Source organism: Aedes aegypti, chromosome 2 (genome assembly GCF_002204515.2).
Source record: "Aedes aegypti strain LVP_AGWG chromosome 2, AaegL5.0 Primary Assembly, whole genome shotgun sequence".
In the NCBI taxonomy this organism is placed as follows: Eukaryota; Metazoa; Arthropoda; class Insecta; order Diptera; family Culicidae; genus Aedes; species Aedes aegypti.
In genome coordinates this window covers 66,491,871-66,512,342 of record NC_035108.1, presented here as the reverse complement: position 1 = coordinate 66,512,342, position 20,472 = coordinate 66,491,871, and the positions used below count along the sequence as shown (strand labels likewise).

Sequence of the window (20,472 nt, the reverse complement as noted above, 5' to 3'; positions counted from 1 at the left end):
GTTTTGCGAAAGAGGCAAGCTATGCAACCATTGAAAGCCATACCTTCAGCTTTAAATATTAATTGAATTGCTCGTTTGAATATTTGAAGGAACCCTGCTCGCCCTTTTCGTCCCGACCACGACGAGCCTGAGGCCAGCGGTGGAATAATTTGTTCCTAATTATATTTACCTTTATCCGTTCTTGGGTCCAGTGTGGGACGAAGGTTGCACTTTGCAAACAACCCCCGGCAAGAGTACCTATAAAAATCCCGTTCGGTGGCAACGAATTTTTAAATCTCGGTCGCCATTCGATTCCGGAGTTTGGCTGTCATGGCCGAAAAAAGTCGTTGGTTTTTGCTCGTTAGCTGCTGTTTCATTAGTGTGCAAAGTGAAGCAGAAGTTGTGCCGGATATTTTGAGTACAATTAAATGTCCTCTGAAAGTGACACTAATGACCTGTTGGGATTATTCGGAAAAAGTTAAATATTTCAATGCCCTGAACGATCGATATTTGACTTCATTCTTCGACGATCACATCAGCCAGTTTGTGGAGGACATTAACGACCATCAAACTTTCTTAATTGTGGATATCAACTGTCCTAATACGAGGCATCTGTTGGCAGCTGCTGGCAAACTTCTGTATATCAAATATCGATGGCTTATATTGAACACGGGATTGTCAGAGATGAACCATCTGAGTCCAGAAGAGCAGAAGCAATTATTTCTGGATAAACTAGTAGATTTACCATTACTGATAAGCAGTGAGATATTTTTGTTGATCAAAGAACAGGATGGCCTCTATCGAATTGGGCAGATTTTCAAGCAATCGACGGACGCTCCATTAGATGTTGAACCGCTCGGAACGTGGAGCAATGGCAGTATGGTCGATAACCGGAGGACTCAAGTTACTTCGATTCGTAGGCTAAACCTCAATGGTCATACACTGAAGGCATCGCTGGTGATAACCAACCCGGACACGTTGCATCATTTGACGGATTACAAGTGAGTTGCTGTAGGTGATTTGTCGCACTTAGTTAGATACACTTTAATAGCAAATGCTGGGATCACGACTGCCATAATTGATACAGAGGCAACGATTTTAAAACCAAATTTTAGAATATCTAGGTCAAGTTAAGCGCAGATGACCGTACAATTTGTAGTTGCTACTCTCATGGTACTCCCCTGATCGTTGTTATCAGAAAAAATGTCCATCAAATCTGTGCTCACCCGTCGTTTTCTATAGCTAAGCTGCATGTCTGGGCAAAATTTAAAAAAATATTGTAGCGCCTATCATAAAGTTACGCCATTTTGATTGTATAAGTCCACAAATTCAAAGGAAATCTGAGATATTTGGCCGTGATTATCAGAAGAAATTAATCATCAAAATTTTGTTCAATGTTTGTGTTTTTAGTAATTTGTAACCTCTGAGCGGAGTTTTAAATGAGAAGTTCGTCGAAATTTTGAGTTACGCCCTTTTTGAAGTGTATCTTTTAAAATCACTAATTTTAAATAGATCAATTAGGCAAATTCTAATAAGCGTACCCGAGGATGAAAAATAATTCACAATAACTCATGTATACCATATTTTTGTATTATACCATTATTAGATATTGTTCAGTTGTCAATACCTCATTTTGGTATTACAATGGTGTTGGAAAAAAATGTTTGAAACAATTCAAAATACCAAGTATTCGATAGGTATTAAGGACTGCTGGAAGTATTGAACTACTATTGAAAAACTTCGCTTTTATATGCAACATCCATCATGTATTTTTTAGGTATTACAATACCTGATCTAATTTCCAGCTCTGTATTTGTAGAATATGCAGAAGGTATTATTTGAGGTATTTTACCTCTTATGCAGGGCTCATTCATACCTAATTTAGGTTGTAAGTATTGGAAATTTTCTGGTATGGAATACCGTTTTAATTCATATTACAGACACTTAAGGCCTCAGGGAAGTATAGCACAGCATAGAGCATATAAAATATGAGTTATGGGCATCTAAAAATTTCATGGTTTTTCACTAAAATTTGCTCATAACTTCAAAATCACAAGAATTACAAACTTACAATGTTCAGCAAAAATGCAACTCTTCTGAAGACGTAAAACTGAAAATAAAAAAGTTAAAGCTTTCAAAATCAATTTACTTAGCTCAAATAAAGAGTTAGATCAAAAGTGTCTTCGACAAAGTTGTTCAAAATAACATTTTCAGAAGAACGCAGAACGAAGAACGCAGAAACAAATGTCATCAAACAAAAAAGTTTGAGTCAAATTTTTTACTTAATTAAGGGCCAACCTGTTAAACTTTTTTCTTAAAAGATGCAAAACTCAATTACAAATAACTTCTCCGAAGACATCGAACGTCTAAAATCGACGAAAACAGAGAAAACACTTTTTTCCGGTTGAATTGTCGATTCGGTCCATTGTGCAATGTTAGATAGGTCCTTTTGAAACGTTGCGCGAGAAAGGTCGAAGAACAAAAAAGAAGGAACAAAAGGTTGAAAATCTGTTTTCAAAGATTGCTCTACTTCCTACTAAGCAAACAATTTTCTACCTTTTGTCCTTTCGACTTTTTGTCTTTCGACCTCTTGTCTTTCGACATTTTTTTCTTTCGACCTTTTGTCCATAAACCTTGTAGTTTACTATTGGTTTTCAGTTTCGGCTAAACGGCATTCGGCCAAACAGCATTCGGCCAAGTGACCCAAATGGCGTTCGGCCAAAAGGCGTTCGGCCAAAAGGCATTCGGCCAAAAGGCATTCGGCCAAATGGCATTAGGCCTAATAATCACGAAACCTCTGTAAGTGCTACGATTCAAATTCCGCTGCTTTCTACATCGTTAATTTCATTTTATTCCATACCCGAAAACTCAAGTACAAAAGTATTATGTGACTTAAACTTGCGCTTCGATAAACAACATGAATTGCATGTTAAATAATCTGAATCTGAGTTTATTGCTTCACCAAACAATCTAGAATATTGTTGTATGAAAACTAATTTTGGTTACATGGTGTCCGGGCACTTGGCCGATTGCTGTATGTCCGTATGCTTTTTGGCCGAATGGGTCATTTGAGTACAAACGCAATGCGAAAACCTATCCTGGCAGCTATTACCGCTAGCGGAGAAGTGAATAATTGTTTCATTTAGGATGTTCTTCTTTCAGCATTGACTGTTCCTTGAACTTACACTAAAGAGTAATATATGAATTATGATTTATCTTTCTTTAAGAATAAACTGTTCATTGAAATTCAGCTTTGAAATTCATTATAAATGCATGCTAACTGTAGTCCACTATTGTTTTGGCCAAATGACATTCGGCCAAATGACCCGGAACCGGTTACATGATAAAACTGGCTCCAGAATGCCTTATAGCACTTGAGTTTTTGAAAAATCAGTTAAATGTGAAAGATTTTTGCGGCGTATAAGAGCAATGTGGCATTGAATACATTTGGACATGTTTAACGGTATTATAATGCCAAATTAATATATACAAAATAAGTGTTTTGATTATTAAACCTCCAAAAGCGCGTAACTCTACATTTTATTGATCTTCTCATTAAAAACTCCGCCTAAAAGTTACAAAGAACTAAGAACACCAATTCTGATCCAAATTTTGATGGTATATTTCTTCTGATAATCACGGCCAATGAAAAGCCGTTTAAATATCTCAGATTTCCTTTGAATTTGTGGACTTATACAATCAAAAGGGTATTTTTTAATTTCGCCCAGACATACAGCTTAGCTATAGAAAATGACTGGTGAGCACAGATTTGATGGAGATTTTTTTCTGATAATAACAGTCAGGGAGCACCATGACACTGTGATTGACCAAAACAATCGAAGTTGCACAAATAATAGGGCTTGGGAATTACTAACCCTTTTCAATGTTTATAATTCTAGAGCTCAAAACGTATAAGTCAATAACGATGCTGACCACGTTCTTGCGGTCACAGGGAAAGCAAGAGAGTGTTAATTAGACAACTATTGCTACTAGAGACCGAGTATACCTCTGGATCTCCACAGTTGTCATGGAAAGGATATTGGGGTGAGGGAATAAGTTAGGATCTGGAACTTAACTATAAGTCATGGTCATGATTTTTCATCCAGATCTAAATAGACACCATGCCAAATATCAAACATAATATTCTTCTTAATGTTTCTGGCGTTTCGTTCCTACCGTAAGAGAGGCTGCTACTCAGCTCAGTGTTCTTATAAGAACTTTTACAGTTATTCACTGAGAGCTTTATTTGATAATTGGCAATTTTTGCATTTGTACATCGTGTGGAAGGAACGTAGATACTATGCCATGGGAAGTCGAGAACATTTCTAATCTAAAAAGATCCTCAACATTCGAACCCATGCTCGTCAGCTTGGTCTTGCGAAGCTGCCCGTTTACCACTACTGCTAGACGGAAATGTAAGGAATCGACATAATTCGACAAGTCATAATTCATGATTTATCTATCTGTTTTTTTTACATTATATCGCTGAAGAGTTATAACTAGTAGAACAGCAATCGCAGTTTTGAGGCTAGTTCAAATAGGGCTCCAATAAATCCTTAAAAACTTCCTTCCGGAAAACCATTAGAAATTTCGACAATAATTTCTCTTAGAATATCTGCAAAGACTCTTCCAGAAATTTCTCCTGAAAATACTACGAAGATTCATCTAGAGATTTTAACAGAAATTTCTTCAAGACGATCTTTAGCGTAACCCTCACAGCGATTTAACCAGGGATTCCACTAGGGATTTTTCCAGAGATAACTTTTGTTCGTTACCAGATTCAAAGACCGGTTTCGATAGGGTTCCAAGAATACCTTAAGCAATTCCCCAAGGATACGACATAGGATTCCTCCGAGGCATATTTCAGGGATTCCTGCAGGAAAATTCCAGGAATTCTCCCAAGAGTACTTCGGAGTCTCTCTAGAGATATCTCCAGGGAATATTCAAGCAATTTCTTTAGAGATTCTTCTAGGGAATGTTCTAGACACTCCTCCAAAGGTTCCTTCAGGAGACATGTCTTCCTCCACGGATTCATGCAGGGATGTCCCCAAATAGTAATCTTGAGATTCTCCCAGGAAATATTCCGGAGATTCAAGGATTCTACTAAGAGATCTTCCAGGTATAACACCACGAGTTCGTCCAGAGATTCCATCAGGAATACCTCCAGGTTCATCAAGAATTTCATCCAGGGACTCTCCAAGAGACGTCACCAGCAAATTAGTCACATGAATTATTCCAAATATCTCTTCAGATAATTCGCCAGGGAATCCCCAGGAATTCGTTCTGTGCCTTCAAAACATTCTCCGGCAATTTCTCCAAGATTTCCTCTAGAAATTAGTCCAGAGATTCTCCCTTAAATTCCATCAGGAAATTCATCAGAAACTATCCTAAGAATTTCTCCAGAGATAACATTAGTAAAATCTATACATGTACTCCACTTGTAAAACTTCTACATAAATTCGTTTTGGAATATCTCTTCATAGATTCCTACGGTCTCTCCTGAGATTTCTCCAGAAATTTATCCATGATTACCTCCAAGGATTACATCTGGGATCTCTGCAGAAAAAAATTCACAGGGATTTCTCCAGAGATTTTTCTAGGGATTCCTCCACAAAAATATCTGCATTGATTCTTCTCGGGATACCTCCTTATATTATCCAGGAATTACAACAGGGATTGCTCCAGAAATGCCTACATGAAATCCTTCAGTAATAAACTCAGTAAATCCTTCAGAAATTTAACAATTTAATTTAAGGTGAAACATCTCGCAATCCAAAGATGGCCGTCACAATGGCCGACTTGTGCCCCTACTCACGTTTTCAAAGGCACAAAACTGGAGAAATAATTGGCAAACATGTCTGATCTTCTTATTCTAAGCTTTCTGCTAGTGCACAAAGCCAAAATAAAAAGTTCACTGCTGATGGATGCTTTCTTCGCGAGCTTTGTGCCTTTAAAGTTTCAGTGCAATCTTAGAAGTTGATTCCAAACTGTTCCACCTTAATTTGATTCCTTTAGCAATTTACCCAGATAAACCTTCAGAAATGTCTACAGGAGATTCTACAGAGACTCCTCTATGGATTGTTCTGAGAAATATCTGCAAAGATTCCTACAGAGATTTCACCGGCAGTTTCTGTATTAATTTCTCTATGGGTTACTCCAGAAAAATCTCAGCATGGTTTCCTCTAAAATATATTCCAATGTATTTTTTTTTTTCAGGCATACCTTCAGAGATTTCCTTGGGCTGCTGAAAGAACTTCTCAGGGATTGTTCCAGAGATTTAACAAGGGATTCCTCATGCAATTTTCTATAGATTATCCTAGATTTTTTTCTAGAAGTTCTTCCAGGGATTGCGCTAGGAGTTCAAGAGGTTCCTAAAAAGTTCTCCTGGAGGATTCTCCAGGAATTTATCCAATGTTTCCAACGATTCTTCAGGATAGGAGTTGCTTAAATTCCCGCAGGTAACTTCTTAGAGTAATGAAATCTTTGAAGGAGTTTTTGGAAGAATTCTCGGAGGACTCCGGAGAAATTTTCGAAGCCTGGAACAAATCTCTGGAGATATTTCAGAGAAAACTCTCTGGAGTATTACCTTTGAAAATTCTTGGAGCAATTTATGTGAGAATTTTGCTGGCAGTATCCCTGGGAGAATTCCTGAACGGAACATTTGAGCAATCCCCATAGGAATTTGTTATTTCTTGTAGAACCTCTGCAGAAATTCCTGGTAGAATCCATTGAGCGAAACAATCATGGCCCAGTCAACATTTTGGTTGGTATAACTTTTGCTATACATCATTCTATACGAATCAATTCAATCGTATAGAATGCACGAAAAGGCTATATACCTACCAAAGTGGAGGCTATATGCGTACTTGGCACGACTTTTTCGGACTTTCTGCGATCAGATATACGATGCCACAAAATTTGGATAAAATTTAAAAAAAAGTTTCCAGCGAGTCTCGAACACGGGACCTCTGGATCAAGAATCGGGCACCTTACCACTGTACCACCGAGGGTTGCTTATTCGATGGGTGAATATTTGCCAATGTTAATACATGTTTCTTGTACAGCGACACATACTTTGTTGTTCTTTGGGTTCATTCAAATATTACGTAACGCAAAATTTTCCAATTTTAGACCCCCTCCCTCCCCCACGTAACAGCTTTTGTATGGAAAATTTAAAAATTTTGTATGGACCGTAACACTATGTCAGACCCCCTCCCTCCCCCTATTGCGTTACGTAATATTTGAACGATCCCTTTGAGGCCCATCGTCAGCAGATAGACAAAGTTTGGGTGGCAATTTTTGCTAAGGTATTGCGATTTCATACGATGCTTACTGGATTGATATATAATCTGTCAAATTGTATAACATAACGTGATTCTATGTTGCACTATTTACGACATGTTTTGTTGTCAACACAGATTGTTGTTTATGAATCGTATTGGGGATTTAAATACAACTTGTATTGACATTGATAACGCTTAATATGGCATCTTGTGCAATTCTGATTTTGGACGCATGAATATGTGATTTTGGATGCACATTCTTATACGATACATGGTTCACTGGGGGGACAATCCCTGAAGAAATCTAAGGAATAATTCCAGAAAGAATTTCAAAAGGACTACCTAAAGAAATCCCTGGAAGTATCCATGAAGGTATTTCTGGAAAAATATCTAAAGTAGTCCTTGAACGGAATGCAAAAACAGTACTATTTTTCTACTACACTGCGGAACACGATTTTGTCTCAAGCACCAAAATACCGCTATTTACTAAATTAAGGGTTGCTGAGTCCATTGCCGTTTTCAGAAATATCATGGCACGTCTAGTTTTTGAGATATTGACTGTAGAAAATGCAAAATATGACTGTTTTAGCCAACTTGCATGCATGTTTTCCAACTTGTACGGTAATTTATTTGCTCAATTTGTCACAGAATTCAAACTTCATGTATAGAACAATAATTATCATCAAAGTTCATAAGATGGTAAAATGTTATTTTTTGGTGGTTCAGAAAAGTATTGTATTATGTCAAAAAAGAGGAACGAACAATTTTATATGAAGACTGCAAGCATGTTGAAAAAAATCGATTTAAACTAAATTTTATCATTAAATATCAACTGATTTGTATCTTAATTGAAAGTTCAAGTCCTATATAGCATGTTTGGTAGATCATATCACAAAAAAGTTTGATAAATCATACTTTAAATTTCATGTTAACATCACTTAAACCAGTGTTTTATACAACTTTGGCGACCTGTAGCTAAAAATTGTGACGTGTTGGAACATTTCTGAGAACGGCATCAGATTCAGCGACCCAAAATCTACTAGAGACACATAATTTGATCCTTGAGACACGCAAAAGTGTCAGTTTTGTTACGCTGTGCTATTGATCCCTTTACAGTCCTTGTTAGGAGCCGTGCCTACGATTTTTTGTGGGACCCGTTAGTGAATGCTAGCGGTGGTAATCCTTTTTGGACACCGTCTTGTGAATGTGCACTTTCTTCCAAAGGTGAAATGAATAATGCTGATAATTGCATCGATATGAGCAATCAGCACGATGCTCTAGACAAATTTTCCGAACACCAAATGAAAGCAGCCTCTAGCCCAGGCTCTTTGATTCAAGTGAGGAAGCAAAAAGTGCCGCCTATCGTGGTCAGTTGTTCCGAATTTGGGGGATTTAGGCAGGAGATCTTAAGGCCCAAGTCAGTGGAGGATCTGGAATCAACCGACAATTTGAAATTTATTGAATGAACATCTTTACCGAAATGAACTAATCACTACCACATGCGCAAGGGAATATTTCTCTACCAGAAAAAAGTATTGTTATCCTCCACATGAGAACATGCGATAATATTATGAATGTTTATCCACAATATTTAAAAATCTACCAGTACCACTAAGCATTACAAATAATAAACTTTTCGTTATTTATAATCCCTCTATATAGCAATCCAAGTCACCATGCACGATATGGTTTATCATATAAAGAATGCACATGTAGGATAATGCCACTTCATAATTGCATTACAAGGATTCAAATATCCCGTCAAAAACCACACCACAGTTCAATACCAACTTCCAGAGAAAGAGAGATCTCACTGTCCTCCGGGTATGAACTCCCACTATGAGCAATCTTATCACAAGGGAACAGATGTCAACAAAATATAAAAATATTCCACTCGGCTGGTTGGCCGTAAACCACGATTCATAATTAAAACAAGTATTTATCGAGCAACGGACTCATGTTCCGTAACCGGTCGTTTGAGATCGTCGCGACCCATTGGAAGCCCACACAATAGAAACCTCAGCCAGCGCAGTTGCTGGCTAGTGTAGTGTGCTATTCCTATATCTAAAAAACAATGCGCTCTCGGGCTAGGCATTGGATATATATAGAAAGCGTTGTGTTTGGATGGGCATCTAATTCTTCCGAAAGAGGTGCACTTTGCGAAAGAGGACCACGTGATTATTGAGCTGAAATCGAATTCAGGTTAACTTCTGCGTTCATGAGTCCTCTCATGGCGTAGTGGTTAACACGCCCCAACTAGAGATCGGGGAGTCGTGAGTTCGATTCTCACTGAGAAGACGTGTAACTTTTTCGCAAATCTTCACATCAATTTGTCCATCTAATCCAATTGCAAATTATATGTAATGTTTAGCTTTTCGGTAGTTGTTAAACTTCCACTCGGCTGGTTGGCCGTAAACCACGATTCATAATTAAAACAAGTATATAAAAATATGTTTGCTAAACCCTGAAAAGGAGGTGTTGTTATGTTCCATGGTTATTTGAAAATGATGAGTAAACTACCTATCTAACTGAAGCTTTTCTGAAATAAATTATCATTATGAGCTTTCACCATGAAATTGTACTTATCCAAGAAACAATATATCTCTATCATCAAAACTCATCAACCACCAGAAAGTTTCCCATTAGCTGCAACGTGGATTACTCCTAGAATTCATTTTGCCCACTTGGATGAACTAAGGGGAAGATCGGGTAACCAACCCCCGGTGGGAACTTTGGTCGTATGCTGACAGGGAAGGGGGGGTTTGCTTTTGCAAACCTGGAGCGTCTGTACTCCATGTTAGGAGCGGCTCACAACAGCGTCTGTTCCCCATATCAGGGGCGGCTGATCATCGTCCGAGTGCCAGAGAAGGACTCTAAGCTAAACTGCGCACTATGGCCCTCCGAACATTTAGGAGGAATGGTCCTCCGGAAATCTAGGGGGTTGGTATCAGGCCCTGCAAGCCAACCGTAAAAACACATCAGCACAGGAACGTCAACGAGAGAATACGGACCGGAACAATCGGCAAAGACCACAGCGACGAAAATGGACTAGCGATTGGAAACTCGGTACGTGGAACTGCAAATCTCTCAACTTCATTGGAAGTACTCGCATACTCTCCGATGTACTGAAGACCCGCGGTTTCGACATCGTAGCGCTGCAGGAGGTGTGCTGGACAGGAGCATTGGTGCGAACGTTTAGAGGTAATCATACCATCTACCAGAGCTGCGGCAACACATGCGAGCTGGGAACAGCTTTCATAGTGATGGGTGATATGCAAAGGCGCGTGATCGGGTGGTGGCCGATCAATGAACGAATGTGCAAGTTAAGAATCAAAGGCCGATTCTTTATTCAGCATAATCAACGTGCATAGCCCACACTCCGGAAGCACTGATGATGACAAGGACGCATTTTACGCGCAGCTCGAACGCGAGTACGACCGCTGCCCAAGCCACGACGTCAAGATCATCATAGGAGATTTGAACGCTCAGGTTGGCCAGGAGGAGGAGTTCAGACCGACGATTGGAAAGTTCAGCGCCCACCGGCTGACGAACGAGAACGGCCTACGACTGATAGATTTTGCCGCCTCGAAGAATATGGCCATTCGTAGCACCTATTTCCAGCACAGCCTCCCGTATCGGTACACCTGGAGGTCACCTCAGCAGACAGAATCGCAAATCGACCACGTTTTGATCGATGGACGGCACTTCTCCGACATAACCGACGTCAGAACCTATCGTGGCGCTATCATTGACTCCGACCACTACCTGGTGATGGTGAAACTGCGCCCAAAACTATCCGTCATCAATGATGTACGGTACCGACGCCCGCCCCGGTACAATCTCGAGCGACTGAAACAACCGGATGTCGCAAATGCGTACGCGCAGCATCTTGAGGCAGCGTTGCCGGATGAGGGCGAGCTCGATAGTGCCCCTCTTGAGGACTGCTGGAGGACAGTCAAAGCAGCCATTAACGACGCTGCCGAAAGCATTGTCGGATATGTGGAACGGAGCTCAAGAAACGATTGGTTCGACGAGGAGTGCCAGGAGGTTTTAGAGGAGAAGAATGCAGCGCGGGCTGCAATGCTACAGCATGGTACGCGGCAAAACGTGGAACGATACAGACTGAAGCGGAAACAGCAAACCCGCCTATTCCGGGACAAAAAGCGCCGCCTGGAAGAGGTGGAATGTCAAGAGATGCAGTTGCTGTACCGTTCTCAAGAAACGCGGAAGTTCTATCAGAAGCTCAACACATCCCGCAAAGGCTTCGTGCCGCGAGCCGAGATGTGCCGGGATAAGGATGGGAGCATCTTGACGGACGGACGCGAGGTGATCGAAAGGTGGAAGCAGCACTACGATGAACACCTGAATGGCGCAGAGAACACAGGCACAGAAGGTCAGGACAACGAAGGCGATGGCTACGTCAGCACAGCGGACAGCGGAGACCAACCAGCTCCCACGATGGGGGAAGTTAAGGATGCCATTCAACAGCTCAAGAACAACAAGGCCGCTGGCAAGGATGGTATCGGAGCCGAACTCATCAAGATGGGCCCGGACAGGTTGGCCGCTTGTCTGCATCGGCTGATAGTCAGAATCTGGGAAACGGAACAACTACCGGAGGAGTGGAAGCAAGGCGTTATATGCCCTATCTACAAAAAGGGCGACAAACTGGAGTGTGAAAATTATCGTGCAATCACCATCCTAAACGCCGCCTACAAAGTGCTATCCCAGATTCTCTTCCGTCGTCTATCACCTATAGCAAACGAGTTCGTGGGAAGTTATCAAGCAGGTTTCATCGACGGCCGCTCGTCAACGGACCAGATCTTTTCCGTGCGGCAAATCCTCCAGAAATGCCGCGAGTACCAGGTCCCTACGCACCATTTGTTCATCGATTTCAAGGCGGCATACGATAGTATCGACTGCGTAGAGCTATGGAAAATCATGGACGAGAACAGCCTTCCCGGGAAGCTCACAAGATTGATCAGAGCAACGATGGACGGTGTGCAAAACTGCGTGAAGATCTCGGGCGAACACTCCAGTTCGTTCGAGTCTCGGCGGGGACTACGACAGGGCGATGGACTTTCGTGCCTGTTGTTCAATATTGCGCTTGAAGGTGTTATGCGGAGAGCCGGACTTAACAGCCGAGGCACGATTTTCACGAGATCCGGACAATTTGTTTGCTTCGCGGACGACATGGATATTATTGGGAGAAAATTTGAAACGGTGGCAGATTTGTTCACCCGCCTAAAACGCGAAGCAACAAGAGTCGGGGTGAATGCGTCGAAAACAAAGTACATGCTGGTTGGCGAAACTGAGCGCGACAGGACCCGCCTAGGAAGCAGTGTTACGATAGACGGAGATACCTTCGAGGTGGTGGACGAGTTCGTCTACCTCGGATCCTTGTTGACGGCTGACAACAATGTTAGTCGGGAAATACGAAGGCGCATCATCAGCGGAAGTCGTGCCTACTATGGGCTCCAGAAGAAACTGCGGTCAAGAAAGATTCACCCTCGCACCAAATGTACGATGTACAAAACGCTCATAAGACCGGTAGTCCTCTATGGGACGGGCGTGGACTATGCTCGAGGAGGACTTGTAAGCTCTTGGGGTTTTCGAACGCCGAGTGCTAAGGACGATCTTCGGCGGCGTACAGGAGAACGGCGTGTGGCGGCGAAGGATGAACCACGAGCTCGCTCAACTCTACGGCGAACCCAGTATCGTGAAGGTAGCTAAAGCTGGAAGGATACGCTGGGCAGGGCATGTTGCAAGAATGCCGGACAACAACCCTGTAAAGATGGTGTTCGCTACGAATCCGGTCGGAATAAGAAGGCGTGGAGCGCAGCGAGCTATGTGGATTGACCAGGTGCACCAGGACCTGGAGAGCGTGGGTCACAGTCGAGGATGGAGAGAAGCGGCCATGAACCGAGTGAATTGGCGAATTATTGTTGGCGAGGCTTTATCAAGATAATTGATGTAAAGCCAAATAAGTAAGTAAGTATGAACTAAGCCTGATTCATCGATCGTTGCATGGCTATCGTTGGCGATTTGATGGCTAATTTTATGAGAAAAATGATGATTTTTAAATCGCATTTAAATGACATTCCCGTATTCCTGCCTAATTTTATTGGAAATATTTTTTTACAGGAATAATCCTTGAGGAAATATCTATCGCTGGATGTTTTCCAATTTTCAAAATATGCCCCCAAACAGCTTCTATCAGATGAAATAGCAAGCAATGCCTTATATTTTCGGCATTTCATTTACCACTCAAAAGACATTCCAGCTAAATCTAATAACTTTATGAACATGGTTTCTTCACAAGAAATAATCTCCTTTCAATTTCGAAGAGAATTTTAAAAAAAGTAGTCAAATTTATTAAAATTGCGATCAAAGTTGCCCGCGCGCATTTCAGACGCGCCCCTGACATGGGCCTTAAACTCCATCAGGAAAATCAAGGATTATTTCCAAACCGCAAAGAAAGGAGACTGTCGCGTTTTGCCGAAAACTCTTAAAGATCGTAAACTTCTTCTCAAACATCTCAAACATCACAAATTTCGTACTTATGACGACAAAACTGAACGTTTGTTCAAAGCCGTCTTGAAAGATCTCTCAAGTTACTATAAGTCACTCGAAGTGATCAAAAAATGGAATACATGATTTACTTGAATTTTCTCCAATCTAAGTAATCATCATGAAAAAGAGAACTCAATCAGCCATTCTTCAGAGGACTTTCTCAAGAATATTATTTAGTGTACTTCAACAAGAGTGATCTAAATAATATTCAAGCTCCAGAAAAAAACAAGAATTGTGTTCGATGTCCGCGTGACATGAGAAGATTTCCAGAAACCTGGAAGAAATTTTCAGAACCCCACTCAGTGCCATCGGTCCCAAAACTGGGGTCATGGAACAAAACATACCAAAAAGTGTGTATGCGCAAATTGCAGAGGCAACCATAAATCTAATTGGTATTGCCAATCGCGTAGACGAGTCGTCGAGGCTCGTGTCAGGCAGATGAATCTAGATATAAGAAATAAATATAATGTTTGGAATGATATGTACCGTAATCCGGGGTAACATTGATCATTTTTTTGAATATACAATAATACCTCGATATAACGTAACTCGATTTTTGTTTTCGTTACGTTATATCGAGGTTACGTTACATCGAAGCAAAATATTTTACTTTCTAAATTTTGTTCAACATGTATTGTTTGATGAGAAAATTGATCTTAAATTGGTGTTATTGACCTAGCAGGCATATTCAGTCAGTTTTCGATATTTTTCCGCGTTTATTTCTTTTTTTTACGTCTCTTTTGCAGTAATCCTTCAAAAAATGTAATCCGGAAATTTTTTTAAAACAAACCCTTTCATAATTTCTTGACAGAATTTAAGAATAAATTTTCCAATAATTCTTCTATAAACTTATAAGAGATTTTATGAAGAAATCATTAGAAAACTCCATTAAAACAAAAACTTTGCTTGAGGGATTTCCCATGGAAAGTTTCTGAACCAATATGTGATGAGACCATCGGCAGTATACTAGGAGAACTTGGTTGAAGATCTGGGGAACTTGATCAGTTTTTGAACGAAATCCACAATAGGGAAAGTGTACCAGTTATGGCCATAGTGGTTCCTTATTTGGCCATATGCAAAATTTGGATAACTTTTACATTTTTAAACTTTTTGAATGTTTCAACATCAATATTTACCCTTTATTTTACTGCTAAAACACAAAAGATTTTGAGAAGGAATTCAAGATATCACGTATGGCGAAATAGGGAACCACTATGGCCATAACTGGTACACCTACCCTATATATTTTTGAAATAAAAAATCCATAGAAAGTTTCCTAGACGAATACTTTGAGAATTACTTAAAGAACCCACTAAAAAACAGAGATCTTTCTTAGGAAATTCCTGATAGAATCAATGAAGAATTTCGTTCCACATAGAATCCTTGAAAAAACTTAAGTGGTACATAGAATGGTTCTTGCATAAATATTTGAAAAAAATCTGCAGAAACTCATAATGAAATTGCTGGAGATATTTCGAGAAGATTGTTTTTCAGGTTTTTAGAATAACCTATACGACTTTTTGGAGTAACTTCTAAAGCATTCCAAGAATATTATTGGATTGTCCCTTAAAGGGGCCGCTGGAAAAATAGATGAAAAATAGCTGGAATAATTTATGAATCTCTAGACTCAGGAGAAAAAAAGTATCATGGGCAAAATGTTTTAAAGAATTCATAGTTGAATCCAATTTATATATTGGACAAATTATTTGGTGAAATTCTTGATCAAAGACACAGTAGATTTTATAGCTATATTAAAAAAAACTATTGAAGAAATGTATAATGCTTGAATTTAAAATTCGTAGAATCCACAATTCCTGGGACATATTCTCGATAAATTCCTGGAAAAATATTTGAACCATTTACTAGTGGAATTTAATGAGATTCTTCTGATGAAATTCTTCCAGGAATCCTTAAGACGGGAGTCAGTACTGATAAAATATCCCTAAAAACTATTGAAGGAATCCATGAAATCACTTTAAAAAAAACATCTGGTAGCATCCCTGGAATAATTTCTGAAGAAAATCTCAGAAGTATATACATGAATATCAGGGGGATCACTACACACTCAATCTGTTCGGTAAAAATAACTGGGTTTTGGAACTACCGAAAAAGTCAGTAAACTAAAAAAAATGTCAAAAATTGAAAAACAGAGATTTTTTACTGAAATTTCGCAGAGAGCTTTCTTTTTGTATCATATATCGATAAAAAATGAAACATGCTGAAACTTGCTTTTCAATTACGCGTGGCGACAATTTTCATTTTACTGACTTTTTCGGTAGTTCCAAAACCCAGTAAAATTTTACCGACCCCAGTAATTTAAACTAAGTGTGTAGTGGAAATCTTGGGGATCCCTATCGGAATTATTAAGAAAAAAAAATCAAGTTTGATACATGACTATCAGAAGGGTTTAAGATGAGTCCATGGCGAAATTATTGGAGGAATCCTAGTTAAAATCCGTGACGAAATTACAGGAGAAACATCTTTTTTTATTTTGAGAAATCATTTAAAGAATATCTGTAGGAACTTCTTAAGCACTAGCTAAATATTTCCTTAGGTATTTTTGGAAAAAAAATATTATCCAATATACGGTAAATGGATTGGCGATGGCAGCGTGGCCCGTCATCCAAGTTTGATCTAGTTTTTTGAATGCAAACTCTAAATCAATAATTTTACATAGAAAATTGACTTGAGTAGCAGGCTTGATTCCAGTGGGAGCGTAAATGCAACAAAAATAAAGAAGAATGATTTTATCATTGCTGTTCATTCGTATAAAATGTACAGCAATGACAAAATGTGAGTTTTCACATTAAGCTTATATCTCACTCGTTATCAATTTATGACTGTATTCAGTACTTGCATTGCTCTGATTTAGTATTGGTTGGTGTTTGAATCTTGAAGAATGTTTATTGTACTTTATAATTCATATTTTAATAAAAAATAGAAAAATGAAAGAGAGCCAAAAAAAAATTACGTTATATCGAGGTAAAAGTTACGTTATATCGAGTTACGTTATAAAGAGGTTACGTTATATCAAGGTTACGTTATATCGAGGTATTACTGTATCTTAAATATTTGGTTTGTTGCAAATTTTATATTTTTAAAACAAGTACTGCCCCCTATAGCTCGTGACTATATACTTTATTTTGTTTTTTGAACAATTTAAGAATGTTTAAAAAAATGTTTTAGGCGATTTTTTGATTTAGCTGGTATGGGGTAACATTGATCACTTATGTAAACAACGTTCGGTAATATTGAAAATGTCGTTGCTTACTTAAATCATGGCCCTTAAGCCGAATATGAAGGCCAAACGCTTACAAGTCATTTACTTTTTGAGTTATTTTAAAATTAAAAACATCTCGAACCACGGAATACGCCTAAAGGTAGGCAATTTCCTAAGGGAAATTTACATTCTTAACAATAATTCGATAATGTTGCTTAATTCAACATACTTGTGAATGTTTTGACAACTGAATCCGTTTCGGCGATGCCGTTTTTAGGAAGAACCGCATTTTCCTTGGTCATATCGTTTACAGAACTTATGTGAGACATGAATGTTTGGTAGTGTCATCCTCAACCATTAAAATCATTGTTTCAAAAAGTTGCCAAATTTTCGTATAAGGTAAACGGAATTTTCGCAAAAATCATCACTTTCATTAGCTCATGAATATAAGAAAGGGAAGCAACATTCATGGTTTAGAAATGTTCCATCAATAAAAGATAATGCGAACTTTTTACGAGATGAGTCATTCCGATCAATGTTACCCCGCTGATCAATGATACCCCGGATTACGGTACTAATAAAGAATTAAAAAAAAATTGTAGCAATCTCTGCAGGAGTTTCTGGAGGAATCCTTGTATAAATCCAAGTAAAGGTTTTACTGACGAAAATGATGAATCAATTACTGGAGACGTTCCGGAAGGAACTCCTTAAAAAGCTCCTCGCGAACTCGTTAGTGGAATCCCTGGGAAAATATTCCTGCAGAAACTCCTGGTAATCCTTGAAGCGATCCCTAAAGAAACTCCAGGCAAAATTTCTGAAGGAATCACTGAAGATATTTGTGAAGCCTATCGAAAGAAGAAGTTTAAGGCCAGCCATTCAATGTTCTCATATTCAAAAATTCAACTTTGCAATCGGATCATGCAAATCTGCTCTTATTATAATCTCAATCAAGTAAAATCACGTATTGAGCTTCTCTGATCTTTCTCCAACCAGAGACAAACACATCGACACCATAACCAAGGTGAACTACATCCTCACCAACTGTCTGGTGCAGTACTACCTGAACGCTAGGGTCAACTACTCGATCGTGTCGACCTGGGGCTATTTCAACACCACCACCAAACGCTGGGATGGCATGATTGGTGAACTGTCCCAAAATGTTGCCGACTTGGGGGCATCGCCGCTCTTCTTCACCACCGACCGAATCGCCGTGATCGAGTACGTAGCAATGACTTCAGCTACCCGGTCCAAGTTCATCTTCCGCTCGCCGAAGCTGTCCTACACGGAAAATGTCTTTCTTCTGCCGTTTGATGACGTATGAGAAGCTCATGTTGTTCGCAAAGATCATTTTTTGTAACTTTACGATTTCCCCACAGCTTGTCTGGATCTGTACCGCCATGGTGATCTTTCTAGCATCATGCCTGCTAGTGATCACCGCTCGAGCTGAATGGAGAGTCCCACTCACGGTAGACGATCCGAGCGATGGCAGTATTCTGCGAGCCAGTTTACGCGATACATTGCTGATGATCTACGGTGCCACGTGTCAACAGGGATCCTCCACGTTGCCACGCAGTTTCTCGGCCCGAACGATCACCATGATCACCTTCACCGTGCTGATGTTCCTCTACGTTTGCTACTCGGCCAACATTGTGGCCCTTCTGCAAAGCCCGTCGACCAAGATACGCACCTTGGAAGATCTTTTGGCGTCCCGGTTGAAGTTCGGAGCTCACGATACAGTGTTCAATCGGTACTATTTTACCCATGCTACGGAACCGACGCGACAGGCCATCTACGAGCGGAAGATCAAGCAGCAGGATGGCTCAGCCAACTTCATTAATCTGGAACAAGGAATTGATCGGATTCGGAGAGGGCTGTACGCATTCCACGTGGAACAAGGCGTCGGATACAAGGTCATTAGTGAAACCTATCAGGAAGATGAGAAATGTGGCCTTCAAGAGATACAGTATCTGCAAGTCATCGATCCGTATTACGCCATCCAGAAGAACTCCTCGTTCAAAGAGCATATCAAAATAGGGTTTGTGTTTTACACGCGTAAGCATTCATAAATACATTTTACATCTAATTACGGTTACAGTCTGTTCCGGCTCAATGAACACGGCATCCAACATCGTGAAAACTCCAATCTATACACCAAAAAGCCAAAGTGCACCGGCGGTGGGGGAAAGTTCGTCCCGGTCAGCTTGGTGGACACGGAACCGGCAATACTGGTTATCGTTTGGGGAACCGGATTAGCTGCAGCGATTTTCGTCAGCGAACTGGCTTGGGTGAAAGGCATGCGGAAGTATCGCGACTGGAAAGGGTCGCACGTTGTGAAAATGGTGTACACCGACTACATAGATTGACTTGTTTAACTCTGCTCGTGCTCTATGTCCTGCACATGCAGCAAACTCATCGTTTCACAGTTTCTGCTAATTCAGATTGTTCATTCTATGACCTATAAACTGCACGTATACAGTAGGAAAGTCATGGTCGTAGCCAGGATTATCTTAATGGGGGCAACCGACCTTGAAGACATAATTTACCCATTCGAGGCAAAATTACAATTTTCGGCACTTTCCGAATCCAAAGTCTACGACACTGGTTGTATTATATGCTTGCCCATAGTCTAACCAATCGATTGACAATGAAAAACCGAAGAAATTCTACGCTTTTAGTGCATAAATTTGAAAAACGTTTTTGTTTACATTTGAAAAATTTCTGAAGGCTTCAATTTCTGAATGTAACGTGTTGTAACGGTTGCATGGATGAACCGATTAAATTAAATTAATTTCAGATAAAATAAACACATTTTTTATGTACAAACGGTTGATGCATGTGCGGAATAGTCATATCTTTCCAAATGGCATGCGAATTGAGTTGGTCTTTTGATTTAAACTGGGAAATTTGCAGGAAAATGGCCCAGGGGGTCCAAAATATATAGAGGTCCAGCCGTTGGTCCCGAGATGAACTAGCCCAGGGCTAAAAATCTCGTTAATAAAGATAGAAAAAAATATAGAGGTCCAAAATATATTGGTTACCCTATGTAAGTTTACCAACACTGAAATTCCATACTTTTCTTGAGAAGTTAAGTGCATTACGTGTTGGAAAATATTGATTTTAATCCTGGAGGTAATCTAGGCAAACTACTTGCAGAAATACTTCTGAATAAATGACTGAATTGTTTTCCTAAAATATAACTGTAGAAAAATAACCTTGTAAAAATTAAACAAAATAAATTGTTGAGATGCTTTCAATAACTTCTTGAGAATTCGTCAGCAGAACTTCAAAAAAAAATAAATGAGACACTTCGCGAATCATGTAGATGACTCAGAATTGAACTTCGGGATCGAAATCCTGCAAACGGTTTTGTGAGTATCTTGATGCGGAATTTGTGAAAATTATTCTCTGGTGAAAAAATTG

The 20,472-nt window shown here is 39.7% G+C and overlaps 1 protein-coding gene across 1 annotated transcript; it reads left to right on the top strand.

Moving 5' to 3' along the window:
* The first annotated feature begins 291 nt into the window (after nt 1-291).
* Nucleotides 292-19,668, top strand: LOC5567122 (glutamate receptor 2). The gene is made up of 4 exons (XM_001651503.2): nt 292-980; nt 18,046-18,367; nt 18,429-19,087; nt 19,148-19,668. Exons 1-4 carry the CDS (start codon nt 310-312, stop codon nt 19,413-19,415), a joined length of 1,920 nt encoding a protein of 639 aa, XP_001651553.2. The 5' UTR covers nt 292-309; the 3' UTR covers nt 19,416-19,668.
* The last annotated feature ends 804 nt before the right edge of the window (nt 19,669-20,472 follow it).